General features: G+C 43.0%; 1 protein-coding gene across 2 annotated transcripts in view; it reads left to right on the top strand.

Moving 5' to 3' along the window:
- ola1 (Obg-like ATPase 1) overlaps window positions 1-8230 on the top strand; it is a 164262-nt gene extending 156032 nt beyond the window's left edge. For both annotated transcript variants that reach the window (XM_070874705.1, XM_070874704.1), the window contains 3 exons: window positions 5383-5558; window positions 7749-7829; window positions 8129-8230. In XM_070874705.1, the coding sequence (XP_070730806.1) occupies window positions 5383-5558; window positions 7749-7829; window positions 8129-8230 (359 nt within the window). The remainder of the gene's footprint in view (window positions 1-5382; window positions 5559-7748; window positions 7830-8128) is intronic.
- The last annotated feature ends 8159 nt before the right edge of the window (window positions 8231-16389 follow it).

The raw sequence follows: 16389 nt of genomic DNA, 5'->3' as shown, positions 1-16389 counted from the left end.
ACACAAATACAGGATCATTTACTTCAATTTCGCGTGACACATTTGCGCAATCATGATATGTATTCTGTTGAAGCTGCCTGCTCTCTACCTGTTCGTGTAGATCAGGGTGAACTAACGAGAGCCTTGTCTTTGTGCCCTTTTCATGAACAGTTCAGCGGGAAGGACCCTGGTGAGCGAGTGGAGTCTTGTGCGGTAAGTAAGCAGGACTCGGGATAAGTGAGTCTGCAGTGAGCCTTCAGTTACCTTTTTCAAGCTCTGCTTGATTGTTTGAACTGCTCGTTCTGCCTGACCATTGGACGCTGGCTTAAACGGGGCAGACGTGACACGTTTGACCCCATTGCGGGTCATGAATTCCTTGAACTCGGCACTGGTAAAGCACGGCCCATTGTCATTTACAAGGACATCAGGCAGGCCGTGCGTGGCAAACATGGCCCGTAGGCTTTCAATGGTGGCAGCGGACTTGCTTGCCGACATTATCTCACATTCAATCCACTTTGTGCGCATTTACAACCACAAACATTTTTTCCAAGAATGGGCCTGCATAGCCGACATGAGCCCTGGACCACGGTTTGGAGGACCAAGACCATAAACTTAGTGGTGCCTCCCTGGGTGCATTGCTTAACTGAGAACACGTATTACATTTGTGCACACAGGACTCTTATCCCACACGTGGGATCTGGCTATCGCTTTCATCGGTATAATGCCTGGGTGGGTACTGTGGAGGTCACTGATGAAAGTGTCCCTGCCCTTTTTTGGCACCACTAGCCGATTACCCCATAAGAAGGCAGTCTGCCTGTATAGACATTTCAGCTTTGCGCCGCTGGTACGGCTTTATTTCTTCCTGCATCTCTTAACGGGACACTAGATCAACTCCCATGGAGCACAGTTTTTTTACTAAGGGCAGTAAGGGGTTCTGGCTCATCCAGCTTCTAATCTGTCGGGTGGTAACAGGTGATTGCTCACTCTTGAATGCTTCCATTACCATAACTAAATCTGCAGGCTGAGCCATCTCCACCGCTGTGGTGGGCAATGGCAGCCTACTGAGAGCATCGGCACAGTTTTCTTTGCCTGGCCTGTGGCGGATGGTGTAGTTGTATGCGGACAACGTGAGCGCCCATCTCTGAATGTGGGCCGATGCATTCGTATTTATCCCCTTATTTTCAGAATAGAGGGATCTAAGCAGCTTATGGTTGGTTTCCAATTCAAATTTGAGCCCGAGCAGATATTGATGCATTTTCTTTACCCTGTAAACACATGCCTACGCTTCTTTTTCAATCATACTGTAGGCCATCTCGGCCTTACAGACTTCTGGACGCATAAGCAACCGGTTGCAATTTCCCAAATTCATTAGCTTGTTGCAATACACACTCGACCCCGTACGACGATGCATCACATGCTAGTACCAAACGTTTACATGGATCGTACAACACAAGCAATTTGTTTGAACATAACAGCTTCCTAGCTTTCTCAAAGGCATTTTCTTGGCTTTTACCCCATACCCATTCATCTCCTTTACGCAGTAAAGAGTGCAGGGGTTCTAACAATGTGCTAAGATCTGGTAAGAAGTTACCAAAATAGTTAAGGAGTCCTAGAAACGACCGCAGCTCCGTCATTATTTTGTGGTCTTGGTGCATTTTTGATTGCCTCCACCTTCAAATTGGTGGGCCTAATGCCGTCCACCGCAATTCTTCTCCCCAGGAACTCCACTTCAGGCACCAGGAAGGCGCACTTCGAGCATTTTAGCTGGAACCCCACACGTTTAAGCTGACTAAGAACCTCCTCCAGGTTCTGCAGGTGCCCGACGATGTCCCGACCTGTAACCAAGTTGTCGTCCTGGAAAACCACGGTGCGTGGGACCGATTTCAGCAAGCTTTCCATGTTCCTCTAGAATATCGCCGCAGCCGATCAAATCCCAAATGGGCATCTGTTGTAAACGAAAAGACCTTTGTGCGTGTTGATGCAGGTGAGGCATTTCGAAGATTCCTCCAGCTCCTGCGTCATGTAGGCCAAGGTCAAGTCCAACTTCATGAACGTTTTCCCTCCCGCCAGCGTCGCAAATAGGTCGTCTGCCTTTGGTAGCGGGTATTGATCCTTGCAGTGAGAAACGGTTGATAGTTGCTTTGTAGTCAACACAGATTCTGACGGTGCCGTCTCCCTTGAGGACTGGAACAATCAGACTGGCCCACTCATTGAAGTTGATCGACGAAATGATGCCCTCTCGTTGCAGCCTGTCCAGCTCGATCTCCACCCTCTCCCTCATCATGTAAGGTACCGTTCTCGTCTTGTGATGGATGGGTCGCGCTCCCAGAATCAAATGGATCTGCACTTTTGTTCCTTGGAACTTCCCGATGCCTGGTTCGAACAGTGAGGGGAACTTGCTTAGAACCTGGGCACATAAGGTGTCGTCGACGGAAGAAAGTGCTCGGACGTTGTCCCAGTTCCAGCATATCTTTTCGAGCCAGCTCCTGCCGAACAGCGTGGGGCCATCGCCCGGTACCACAGAGTGGTAAATCGTGCACCGCTCCATTGTAGGAGACTTTTATGGTAGCACTGTCAATTACGGGAATAGTTCCTTTGTGTACGTTCATGTTTGGTACGAATGGGTGTCAGGACTGGCCTTGGAGTCTTGTTGCACCACACCTTATCGAAAGTCTTTTTATTCATTATGGACTGGCTTGCGCCCGTGTCCAGCTCCATGGACACCGGGAGTCCATTTAATTCAACCGTCAGCATTATCGGAGGACACTTTGTGGTAAATGTGTGCACCCATATACCTCTGCCTCCTCGGTCTGAGGGGCTCGTTCGTCATAATCCATCGTGAATCTGTCCTCCTCTGCAACATGGTGGTTTGCAGGATTAGCAGGGTTTGCAGCTCGCCTGCACATATGTTGGAGGTGTCCCATTGTTCCACAGCCTTTGCAAACGTATCCTTTGAAGCAGCATGAATGGAATCGATGATCACCCCTGCAGTGCCAACAAGGTGTTAACTGCCTTGTATTCACCACCCTTGATGGTGGACTCTGAGTCATCTGCGGACGCGCAGCTACAGGCGTGTAAGTCCTGCCATGTACATTTCGATTCGAAAGCAACGTTACTTTGTTCACACTACTTGTGTGCTGGGAAATTTGTTTGGTATTGTCACTGATGGAGATAAACTTGGCTATCGCTGTGACTTTACTCAAGGTTGGGATCTCTACAGTCAAAAGTTTGCGAAGTATTACTTCATGGCCAGTGCCAAATACAAAGAAGGCCTTGAGCATAAGCTCCAATTGTCCTTCAAATTCGCAATGTCCTGCAAGGCGCCTTAGCTCGGCGACGTAGCTTGCCACTTCCTGGCCTTCAGATCTCTTGTATGTGTAGAACCGATACCGCGGCATCAGAACACTTTCCTTCGAGTTTAGATGCTCCCGGACCAGTGTGCACAACTCATCGTACGACTTGTCTGTGGGTTTTGCTGGAGCGACCAGCTTTTTCATGAGGCCCCGCAAATGGTGAGGAGGATCGCCCTTCGTTTGGCAGCGTTTCCTTCTCCTTCCAGCTCGTTGGCCACAAACTATTGGTCAAGTCGCTCCACGAAGGTTTCCCAATCATCTCCCTCCGAAAATGTTTCCAGGATTCCCACAGTTCTCTGCATTGTTGCGTTGGGATTCATCATCTGCCAGTTATGTCTTGGATAAAGGGTCAGACTAGATACTGCAAGCTCAAAGTAAGTGTGACTGTAGTCCTTTATTATGGATCGGAGTGCCTCCAGTCTGTGAGGCCTCCTTATATACAGGTGCTCCCAAGGGATTGTGGGTTCTCTTGGGACTCCAGAGGATGAGCCCTCCTCTGGTGGTTAGACATGGTAATTACCGGTTTACATACATAACAACCTCTCCCTAATTTAAATTTGCAGGAGTCTTGATCTTACCAGCAGCCCTGCCGGACCTCTGAAAATGGCAGCTGCTGCGGGACCCTCCACCAATTGGCGAAAGAGCGGAGGCCGCCATCTTTTGCCTACATTTTGATAATAATGGGTGGCATAAAGCACCCGAATTTTTAGCCTTATATCTCCAGAAATGCACATTTTCTATAAATTGGACATTGATGTTTGGAGTGTTGGTGGAGGTAAAGTTGTGAAGTCAATGCTGAATTAGTATCCTATAGTGTGTGTGACTTTTTTTTTACCCCTCTATTTTCTGCCAATTTCCTCCCTCCCCTCCTGAAAGCTGAATTGTTGGACAGATATAATTGCATAGATGCTGGGAACCTTTCAGCACCTCATTAAAGTAATCATATGTAAGCTTAGACAGTGAGTGTTTGCATGCTATTTGACCAGCACATTTGACAAAACTGAAAATGGATAGGTAATAAATTCTGTCATCTAATTTATTGCTATTAAATTAATAGGCTTGTTTTATTAAATTATTTTGGTGTTTTTGAAATTGAGAAGTACAATTATCTGTTGGAGATTTTAATTGCAATTCTCAAACTTGTAGCAGCAAAAATCAACTGCAGGAAAAATAAGGCAGTGATGTTTCACTCTTATCTATTGCAACTGACTTTAGAAAAATCTATAATATGAAGTAACCTTTTGTAGCAATGAATCATCATACTTGACTTGTATGGTTGGCCTTTATGTTCTCTGCAATCTATTACTTTTCAGAACAACTGTCCAGCAATTGCAATCTATATTAAACTGATATTTCGTTGCTTGATTTTTATGCTTTTCTTTGGCTGTGGTAATTTATAGTTGTGGCTCTTTGGAATCACATTCATGCAGTTTGTTTGCATAAGCTGAATAAAAATGACATGGAAAGGCATGAGTCAGTACACATACTCCAGTAATATCTGGTTGTTTTACCCTTATGTTTCCAGTTGGCAATTTTAAATTATGGCCCTAACTGTACTTTAAATATGTGATAATGGCATGTGCACCTAATAAGGGCCAGTACCATTTCTTCAAACTGTGTGAATAGTTGTCACTCACATATGACACATGCGCCTTCTTCTGCTCTTTTCATGGCCCCCTAAAATCTATACCCTGGAATCAGGACGATGAAATTAGCGGCTGTGTAAATTGTGTGTCTGAGTGGTTCATTATCTAATCACCGTCTGAGCCAGAATAATAAAATAGATTGATTCTGAGAAGAGCTGTGGCAGATGAATTCAGCCATTTTAAAATTTGTACTTGATTTCTCACAGAAGCAAGAATGGTGGGATTCAGAATTAAACGTGATATTAAATTCTGTTACAGTTGTTAAACATACCGTTACTCTCTTCAGTTAGCACATTTCTATCGCTGCAATCTGAGATGGGATTCAGCGATTCAGTTCAATAGTGCATCTTTAACTTTTGTTAACTGAAATCTGATTTTAAAATTTCACAAAATATCTCTTTTAGGAGCTTTTGAGGATGATGACATTGTTCACATTGAAGGGAGTGTAGATCCTATTCGGGATATTGAAATCATTCACGAAGAACTGAGACTAAAGGATGAAGAGCTAGTTATGCCCATTATTGACAAACTAGAGAAAGTGGCAGTAAGAGGAGGTGACAAGAAACTGAAACCTGAATATGTAAGTAAAAAATCTCCCCCTCCCGCCCCTGCCTTGCATATAAAATATTTGAAACGCATTATTAAAGTCTACTTTCTGCTTGTTATCCTCGGTCATTCTCTGACAATTGTATTAAAGGACTGAGTTTAACATGATATTTCAGTAAATAAGTTATAAATGTCTGAGGCCAGGAGATGTAGACATCATTAGCACTGAGTTATTCATTCAGTAGGTAACCTAGGGTCAGAATGCAAGGCTAATGAAAGTATTTGCACAGGCTTTTTACATGTTCAGAACACTACAGAGATCTTTAAGCCCATTGCTTAGGTCCTTGATGTGACAGCTAGGATAATAATACCAACTTGTGATTTTTATCTTGTGCAAGAGCATTGTGACTGTTCTACATGTTAAAGTTTTGGCTTTTTTATTATTTTGTCTGCCATCTGTCTTGACGAAGCTGTCTGACTATTATGATTATTTGTTGTATTAACCAGCTGGGCCATTTCACCTGCTGAAACCATTAGGGGATGTGGTGTTTCTCAGATTAATCCTTCTGACATTGGTTTTTGCAATGATGGCTGGAGCACGCATTCAGAATTTGCAGGTGGCCAGTGACGCACATAATTGCTGACAATTTTACGCAATGAATGAAAATGGTCTGCATCGCTTGTCAAAGATTGTATGTAAAGATGCCAAGTGAAATCTCCTGGAACTATTTTTACGGTTTAAAGAATTGTTTATAAAAATGATATCCAGCATTTTCACATTGCAATGCATGTATAATTGCTTAGAGCCATGTCATTTTTTTTTAAATTATGTAGAAATTTGAATTCTGAAAAACTTCCTAATCAGAAATGTGATTGTTGTGAAGAGGTTGCAATAGTATGGAAATCTATCAGTTTGCAGATATTTCATGTTTTTCTTACTGTTAACTTTCATCATCTTGCATGAACAAAATCAGATTTTCACTGTTATGGGAAAATGATCGTCATGAATTGTACACCTATTGGGTCTTGGTAGAGACCTACTATTTAAGTAACTACCTTCACAACATTTTAGGGGTTGAAAAATTTAATAGTTGTACTTTCCTCATTGGTATAGTTCATTGAAAATTTTTAGTTTTGACAACTCCTATTATTGCAGTGTTGTGCAATCTGGAATTTCTGAAAGAGAAAAACAAATTATAAGGGTAAAGCATGAAATATTGAAAACTTGTTTGAGAAGCTATCAATTTCATATAATAGAATTTGCAACATGACGGTCTTAAAATATAGTTATAAATTAACCATCTTAAATTTTAATGTTTGAAACTGTCTGCATTCTAATCTTATTTTCGCTAAAACATTTCCATTATAAATTAAAAGTATTTACCAAAAAAACATCATGTACATTTTTTAAACGCGGGAGCTGAGTTTGACCTTTTAGACCTGCGTGCCTTTTATTAACACCTGCCTGTGAAGAGAATCGTGCCACACGCAGCTCTCAATTCAGAGCAGTGAAATGGATAAGGAAAGGCTTGAAGGGTTCAGTTTGTGTCACTTGCTGTTTGCCGTTTCCATTTCACAGATGATTAATCTTTCTTTAAGGAAAGGACTGAGAAACAAAGCAAGTTGTCTCTTCCTGCAGTTGCACCTTCTGAATGCACACTAGCTTGATAACTAGAAGGCCTTTAAATTTCCTGTTGAGAAAGATGTTCTGAAACTGAATGCAGCTGGTTGGCGGTCGCCAGCATGATTTTCTGTTACTATTGTGCAATTGAAGCTGTTTTTCCCTCTTATTTTTTGGAAGGGAGTGGTGTTGGCTAAAAAAACAAAATATAGAAGAAGCTTTTGACCAGTTTGCCTCAATTCTGAGGTTATATAAATATTAATGTTTTCTTTAGAGTATGCTTCTCCCTCTATTTTCCTTACCATTCATTCATTCATTTTATTCATTCATTTTATTCCTGGTTTCTTGTGCTGGTTTTCTTACACAATTAATATGAATAGATAAATTACATATTTCAGAGAAAGGAGTACATAATACATTTTCACCTAAGCAAAAATCTCACTAACAAAAAGTGCTTTTCTTCCCATCCCCATAAAACTTCTGTTTTAAAAGAAATTGCACATGGCTCCCTTTTGACAACTAGAAAATAATTACCCAGTTCCTGCTGTGTTGATTAACTTTTATGTAGTGTAATGCATCTGTTTTTCCCTTAATCCTTCGCAGGACATAATGTGCAAAGTCAAGAACTGGGTTATGGATGAAAAGAAACATGTACGCTTCTATCACGACTGGAATGACAAAGAAGTAAGACTTTGTGCATTTGGATTTATTAATATATGTTGCCTTGTATCTATAATCTGTGTTAGATGTCACTATCTTGTAGAAATCTTGTAATTAGGTTGTAAGGACTGTTGTATAATTTGACATTTTTCTTTGGGTCAGAGAGAGCCATTCAGTTTCTTGATTATTTGAAACTACTCACATTTCTATGGCGATGGAATAAAGCTGTTAAATTGAAAGGCATTTTGGTTTCTGCCAACTTAGAAAAGCTCAGGCTATGTGTAGTTTTTGTTTTTATGTTTATATTTTGGTTTCTTTCTCAGATTGATGTGTTGAATAAACACTTGCTTTTGACTTCAAAACCAATGATTTATTTGGTTAACCTGTCTGAGAAAGACTACATTAGAAAGAAGAATAAATGGTGAGTTTCCTACAAGATAGTTAAAGTAGAGGAAATTGAAATTTCAAAGATATTGTCTCTATTTGGTTATTGATCTGTATATACCTATCTGTAAAAACTAATCACAGAAATATTCCTTGTAATGAATCTTAAACTGTACTTCAATTTTTATCATAACATCCCAAACGTTTTTTACATGATGAGCTTATTTCAGAGCCAGTGTGATAAATGTAAATCACCAAGTATATGGTAGTGAATTTCTTGAGTAATAATCATGTTATTCTTTGGTTCATTAACTTAAGTTTCTTATTTTGTATTTCCATTAAAGGAAATTAAGAATAAAAGTGCTCTCATCTACATAAGTTTATACATATTTAAAATGTGTATCTGGGGAGATTATCTAATTATGATGAAAGTAAATGAAAACTATAGCAATGTGTAGGACTACAGAATATATCTTAATTGCATGCTTTCTTGAAATAACAAGGTCTAGTTTAGAATTTAGTGCACAAGTGGCATGGTAGACCATTGAGGGTTATTTTGCATCTGTTATTAGCTGAACCCATGAGGAAATTTCAAGTTTGCCAAAAATAAATAAATAAAATTGGGGAGGGTATTAAAAATGAGTAAATTAACTCCCATTCCTGTATTTATCTGTCTTTTTACTCCAGTTCTGTGTTCAGAATCAACAGGAACAAACTGACATATAAAAATCTATTGTTACCTGGCCTTAAATGATAAACATCAGTCTGTGTTCTTGGTGTACTTGTTTCCTGAGTCTTATTGTTGCTGTGTGGACATGTAAGATTTCATATGTCAGGTGATGAGACAAATTCCTTATGCTGAAAGCATCTCACACCTGTGTAGAGATGATTACAGGTGGCGATCGCTGGCTGTAATTGTACAGCAAATACTGCTTCCAGATCCTAATAGTAGACTTTCAGAAGACACCAATCTGTGATTTGCTTGTCGCCAGATGCCCCATTTTTACTTTGGACTAAATGTGATGATTCGTTTATGGTCAATTCAAAAAAAAAAGTATCAACAAAATTAAAACATGGTTTTTACTGGAAGAACTACAAATCTTTAACTCCGACATAAAAAAGCTTAGTTTGTGAAATCCAACATGGTTTGTTCAATCACAGCATTAAAAAAAATGCTGCTGTGTACTATTGTCTGTCTTTGTCAAAAGATCAAAGCCAATGCAGAGGAGTGATGTTCCAAAAGCAAATTTACCACATAGCCATTTTTTCTGCACAGTTTTGCTGCCTGCTGTTCCTATTTTCCCTCTAGCAAGTCACTGACTACCCCCTGCACATCCCTGCCCGTAAAAAATGATTAAGGAAGTATTTGTCATATATTTGAGTGGAAGCATTGCGTGATAGGGAATGGCATCTACTGAAATTGGGGAGATTGCCATTTTTCCTTCTTAGACAGATCACACTAGTGCTTTAATGCTGTGTTTATGCAGCACAGTTTTTATATTGGGTTTAAAAAAAAAACTTTAAAAATATCAAAACTGTACGTCTGTTTGAGGTAGTGTCATAATGAGCCAAGTCAGTACTTGCAGCGCAGGGTCTTATTTTCCAGATGTGAATGGTTAGTGCAGATATCATTCATGCCAGCTATTCCTTAATTGGTATCTTAACTATTATTCCTCAGTTTTCAGAGGTGCTTGGGAGAAGTTGACTTACCAAAAGGGCATTTCTTTGGAATTTGTGGTATTTATTGTTAAGTGAAGAATGAAAGATTAAGTAGTTGAGGAAAAAGGAGAATTAGCAATAATACTGGAAAGTTAATTATGTATTGCTTAAAGTCCCACAATACAAGTAGTAGCTGCAAATATAATTTTGGGGAAGAAATTCCAACGTCCCCGGGCCCGTACGAAGTTTCTACGGACCCAGGAAGGCAGAAGAAAAGCCGGTTTTCAATGGGCATGCGCTGAAAACCAGCGTTTCCATTCAGTCAAGTCATAGCCAGATCGGAAGCGAGAATATTTGTACGTGCAAGTTTGCGATATTTATGCATATATTGCCCAGCAAAGGTCCTCAAAAAATCTTGCGCCTGAAAAAGCAGGCGCATAGCCTACTTTTACAGGTGCAAGTGTTTTAAAACATAGAAACATAATACAAATAAAGTTAAGAAAACATATTTTATTGTTTAAAAACCCTCCCCACAATGGTAAGTTTATTTTAAGGCATAATTAAAAAAAACTTTTTTAAAAAATAGGGAAAATATATATATTTTTAATGACATTAATAACTTTAATTTAAATGAAACGTAAATATGTAGTGTGTATTTTTTATTTTTTATTAGTGTTTTGGGTGTTTTTGGGAGGGTGGGGGGGTGGTTCTCATTCATAGTAATAGGAGTTTCGGACTTACGAAACTCCCATTTCTATGAATGAGAATATACTATACCTGATTGGCTGCCCAGAGCCATATGACTCCGGCTCCAGGACTGCACACGTCCTGACGTGCACGCGCTGCGACGCACAGGGAGAGGAGGCCTGTGGATCGGAAAGTCGAGCGGACACAGCAGTTGCGCGTTTTTTCTCTAAAATCTAGTCGAACGCCCATGAGAAGGAGAAAGTCGAAAGATGCATTGGGAGTAGAAATTTCACTAAGATGGTGAGTGATGAAAAATAAAACTATTTTCAAACTGCACATTTACTGCAGTTGCCCTGTTTTAAATATTATAGTGCATAAATCAATAGTGATAAATATTTGTAAACGATCAAACTTCATTTTTATGACAGTTTTTGTTTTTTTGAAGATTGTCGAAACAAAATGAAATTAGGTGCAGGAGTAGGCCATTCGGCCCTTCAAGCCTGCACCGCCATTCAATAAAATCATGGCTGATCATTCAACCTCAGTACCCCTTTCCTGCTTTCTCTCCAAGGGCCATATCTAACTCCCTTTTGAATATATGTAACGAACTGGCCTCAACAACTTTCTGCGGTAGAGAATTCCACAGTTTTAAATATACATAGATGACCTGGAAGAGGGGACAGAATGTAGTGTAACAAAATTTGCAGATGACACAAAGATTAGTGGGAAAGCGGGTTGTGTAGAGGACACAGAGAGGCTGCAAAGAGATTTAGGTAGGTTAAGCGAATGAGCTAAGGTTTGGCAGATTGAATACAATGTCGGAAAATGTGAGGTCATCCACCTTGGGGGGAAAAAAAAAACAGTAAAAGGGAATATTATTTGAATGGGGAGAAATTACAACATGCTGCGGTGCAGAGGGACCTGGGGGTCCTTATGCATGAAACTCTTTTTGGATCCTTATGCATGAATCCCAAAAAGTTAGTTTGCAGGTGTAGCAGGTAATCAGGAAGGCGACTGGAATGTTGGCCTTCATTGCGAGAGGGATGGAATACAAAAGCAGGGAGGTCCTGCTGCAACTGTACAGGGTATTGGTGAGGTCGCACCTGGAGTACTGCATGCATTTTTGGTCACCTTACTTAAGGAAGGATATACTAGCTTTGGAGGGGGTACAGAGATGATTCACTAGGCTGATTCCGGAGATGAGGGGGTTACCTTATGATGATAGATTGAGTAGACTGGGTCTTTACTCCTTGGAGTTCAGAAGGATGAGGGGTGATCTTATAGAAACATTTAAAATCATGAAAGGGATAGACAATATAGAGGCAGAGAGGTTGTTTCCACTGGTCGGGGAGACTAGAACTAGGGGGCGCAGCCTCAAAATACGGGGGAGCCAATTTAAAACCGAGTTGAGCAGGAATTTCTTCTCCCAGAGGGTTGTGAATCTGTGGAATTCTCTGCCCAGGGAAGCAGTTGAGGCTAGCTCATTGAATGTATTCAAATCACAGATTTTTAACCAATAAGGGAATTAAGGGTTACGGGGAGCTGGCGGGTAAGTGGAGCTGAGTCCACGGCCAGATCAGCCATGATCTTGTTGAATGGCGGAGCAGGCTCGAGGGGCTAGATGGCCTACTCCTGTTCCTAATTCTTATGTTCTTATGCACAGGTTAACCACTCTGAGTGAAGAAGTTTCTTCTCACCTCGGTCCTAACTGGCTTACCCCTTATTTTTAGACTGTTTTATCCCTGGTTCTGGAACTCCCCAGCAACGGGAACATTCTTCCTGTCTCTAACCTGTCCAATCCCGTCAGAATTTTATATGTTTCTAGGAGATCCCCTCTCATTCTTCTAAACTCCAGTGGATACTGTTGTGTATGGAGAAAGACTCAGACTCAGACTGAACAGTTAGCTCAAAGTAAAGTGTGACCGTAGTCTTTTATTGCAGGTCTCCACAGTGCCTCTCCAACCTGTGAAGCCGTCTTAAATACCTGTGCTCCCAAGGGATTATGGATCCCTTGGAATACCGGGGAATGAGCCCTCTGGTGGCTGTATAGAGTAAATACAAGTCCACATATATAACAACATTTCCCCCCGCCCCAAGTCAATGGTGTAGCTATTTACAATGTGGGTTGATCATCTTGGTGTGAAAGCTGCTGGTGTTGAATCATTTGTTGGGTCCTCTCTGGGCTGCTATGCAGCTGGCCTTGCTGGGCTGCCTTGGGTGTTGGACCCTACAGGGCTGCTGTGGATGATGGGTTCTGCTTTGTGGTCAACCGTGATGTCGGTTGCCACTGCTGTGCATGTTGGGGGATCAAAAAAGGTAGGGCCCAAGGTGGGTTGCTCAGGGTAGTCTGTGAATCTGAGTTTGATTTGGTCCAAGTGTTTCCGGTGAATGAGTCCATTTGAAAGTTTGACCCGAAACACCCTTCTCCCCTCTTTGGCCACGACAGTGCCGGGAAGCCACTTAGGACCTTGTACATAATTTAATACAAATACAGGATCATTGACTTCAATCTCGCGTGACACATTTGCACTATCATGGTATGTACTTTGTTGAAGCCGCCTGCTCTCTACCTGTTCATGTAGATCAGCATGAACTAACGAGAGCCTTGTCTGAAGTGCTCTTTCCATGAGCAGTTCAGCAGGTGGGATCCCAGTGAGTGAGTGGGGTCTCGTGCGGTGGCTATGCAGGACTCTGAGTAGGCGAGTCTGCAGTGAGCCTTCAGTTACCCTCTTCAAGCCTTGCTTGATGGTTTGCACTGCTCGCTCTGCCTGACCATTGGACGCTGGTTTAAATGGGGCAGATGTAACATGTTTGATCCCGTTACGGGTCAAGAATTCTTTGAACTCAGCACTGGTAAAACATGGCCCGTTGTCGCTCACCATGACATTGGGTAAGCCGTGTGTGGCAAACATGGCCCGCAAGCTTTCAGTAGTGGCAGCGGACGTGCTAGCTGACATTATCTCACATTCAATCCACTTGGAGTAATCGTCTACAATCACAAGGAACATTTTACCTAAGAACGGGCCTGCATTGTTGACGTGTACCCTAGACCACAGTTTGGGGAGCCAAGACCATAAACTTAGCGGCGCCTCCCTGGGTACATTGCTTGACTGCGAGCATGTATTTCATCTGTGAACGCACACGTGGGATCTGGCTATTGCTTTCATCATTACGATACCTGGGTGGGTACTGTGGAGGTCATTGATGAAGTTGTCCCTGCCCTTCTTGGGGACCGCTACTCGATTGCCCCACAGAAGGCAGTCTGCCTGTATGGACATTTCATCTTTGTGCCACTGGAACGGTTTTATCTCTTCCTGCATTTCCACTGGGACACTGGACCAGCTCCCATGAAGCACACAGCTTTTGACTAGGGATAATAAGGGGTCCTGGCTTGTCCAGGTTTTGATCTGCCGGGCAGTGACGGGTGATTGCTCACTCTCAAATACTTCCATAATCATGGCTAGATCTGTGGGCTGCGCCATTTCCACCCCCGTGGTGGGCAATGGCAACCTACTGAGAGCATCGGCGCAGTTTTCTGTGGCGGATGGCGTAGTTGTATGCGGACAATGTGAGCGCCCGTCTCTGGATGTGGGCTGATGCGTTGGTATTTATCCCTTTGCTCTCGGAAAACAGGGATATAAGTGGCTTGTGGTCAGTTTCCAAATCGAATTTTAGTCCAAACAGGTATTGATGCACTTTCTTTACCCCATAGACACACGCTAACGCTTCTTTTTCAATCGTGTTGTAGGCTCTCTTGGCCTTAGACAGACTCCTGGATGCATAAGTAACCGGTTGCAGTTTCCCAAAATCATTGCAATACACACCCGACGCCATATGACGATGCATCACATGCTAATACCAAACGCTTACATGGATCATACAACACAAGCAATTTGTTTGAGCATAACAATTTTCTCGCTTTTACAAAGGCATTTTCTTGGCTTTTCCCCCAAACCCATTTGCCCCCTTTTCGTAGTAAGACATGTAGTGGTTCTAGCAGGGTGCTGAGACCTGGCAAGAAGTTTCCAAAGTTGTTCAAGAGTCCCAGAAATGACGTTCTGTGGCCTCGGTACGTTCTTGATTGCCTCCGTCTTCGCGTTGGTGGGCCTGATGCCGTCCGCCGCAATCCTCCTTCCCAGGAACTCCACTTCAGGCGCCAGGAAAATGCATTTCGAGCGTTTTAATTTGAGCCCCACGCGGTTGAGTCGACTCAACGTCCTTCAGGTTCTGCAGGTGCTCGACTGTGTTCCGACCTGCGACCAAGATGTCGTCCTGGAAGACCACGGTGTGCGGGACCGACTTCAGTAAACTTTCCATGCTTCTCTGGAATATCGCCGCCGCTGATCGGATTCCAAACAGGCATCTATTATAAACAAAAAGACCTTTGTGCTGAAGTCAGACCCAGCTTCGTGAACGTCTTTCCTCCCGCCAGCGTTGCAAAGAGGTCGTCGGCTTTTGGTAGTGTGTATTGGTCCTGCAGGGAGAAACGATTGATATAATCTGTGGCGATTACAAAGTAACTGAAGGTGCTATCTCCCTTGAGGACTGGGACAATAGGACTGGCCCACTCGCTGAACTCGATCGGTGAAATGATGCCCTCTCGTTGCAGCTGGTCTAGCTCGATTTCTACCCTTTCTCTCATCATGTACGGTACTGCTCTCGCCTTGCGATGGCTGGGTCGGGCCCCCGGAATTAGGTGGATCTGCAATTTTGCTCCTTGGAATTTCCCAATGCCTGGTTCGAACAGCGAAGGAAATTTGTTTAAGATGTCGTCAACGGGCGATAACGCTTGGATGTCGTCCCAGTTCCAGCGTATCTTTCCCAGCCAGCTCCTGCCGAGCAGTGTGGGACCATTGCCCGGTACCACTGAGTGGTAGCTTGTGCACCGCTCCATCGTAGGTAGCACTGCCGATTACAGGAATCAGTTCTGTAGTGTAAGTTCTTAGTCTCGTGCGAACTGGAGTTAAGACTGGCCTTGAGGCCTTGTTGCACCACAGTCTTTCGAAAGTCTTTTTGCCCATGATGGACTGGCTCGCGCCCGTGTCCAGCTCCATTGACACCGGGAGTCCATTTAGTTCAACATTCAGCATTATCGGGGGACAATTCGTGGAGAATGTGTGCACCCCATGTACCTCTGCCTCCTCTATCTGAGGCTCTGGTTCGTAGTGATCCTCCATGGATCTGTCCTCCCCTGCAACCTGGTGGTTTGCCGGTTTAACAGGCTTAGCAGCTCGCCTGCACACTCGTTGGAGGTGTCCCATTGTTCCACAGCCCTTGCAAACGTATCCTTTGAATCTGCATGAATGGAAACGATGATCACCCCCGCATCGCAACAAGGTGATAATGGCCTTGCATTCATCACCCTTGATGGTGGACTCTCAGACATCTGCGGACGTGTAGCTGCAGGTATGTGTGACCTGCCCTGTACATTACGATTCGAAAACAACTTGTAGCAGCACTTGTATGCTGAGAGATTTGCTTCGTATTGTCACTGGTGGCAATGAACGCCTGGGCTATCGTTATGGCCTTAATCAAGGTTGGGGTCTCTACAGTCAAAAGTTTGCGAAGTATGGTTTCGTGGCCAATGCCAAGTACGAAAAAGTCTCTGAGCATATGCTCCAAATGTCCTTCAAATTCGCAATGTCCTGCAAGGCGTCTCAGCTCGGCAACATAACTCGCCTCTTCCTGGCCTTCAGGTAGGTTTAGAACCGGTACCTCGCCATCAGAACGCTTTCCTTCGGGTAAAAATGCTCTCGGACCAGTGTGCATAAATCGTCGTACGATTTCTCCGTGGGTTTCGCTGGAGTGAGCAGATTCTTCATGAGGCCAAACGTTGGTGCCCCACAGATGGTGA

This window comes from Pristiophorus japonicus, chromosome 3 (genome assembly GCF_044704955.1).
Source record: "Pristiophorus japonicus isolate sPriJap1 chromosome 3, sPriJap1.hap1, whole genome shotgun sequence".
In the NCBI taxonomy this organism is placed as follows: Eukaryota; Metazoa; Chordata; class Chondrichthyes; family Pristiophoridae; genus Pristiophorus; species Pristiophorus japonicus.
Note: the sequence above shows the minus strand (reverse complement) of the source record. Positions and strands in the feature narration are given on the sequence as shown.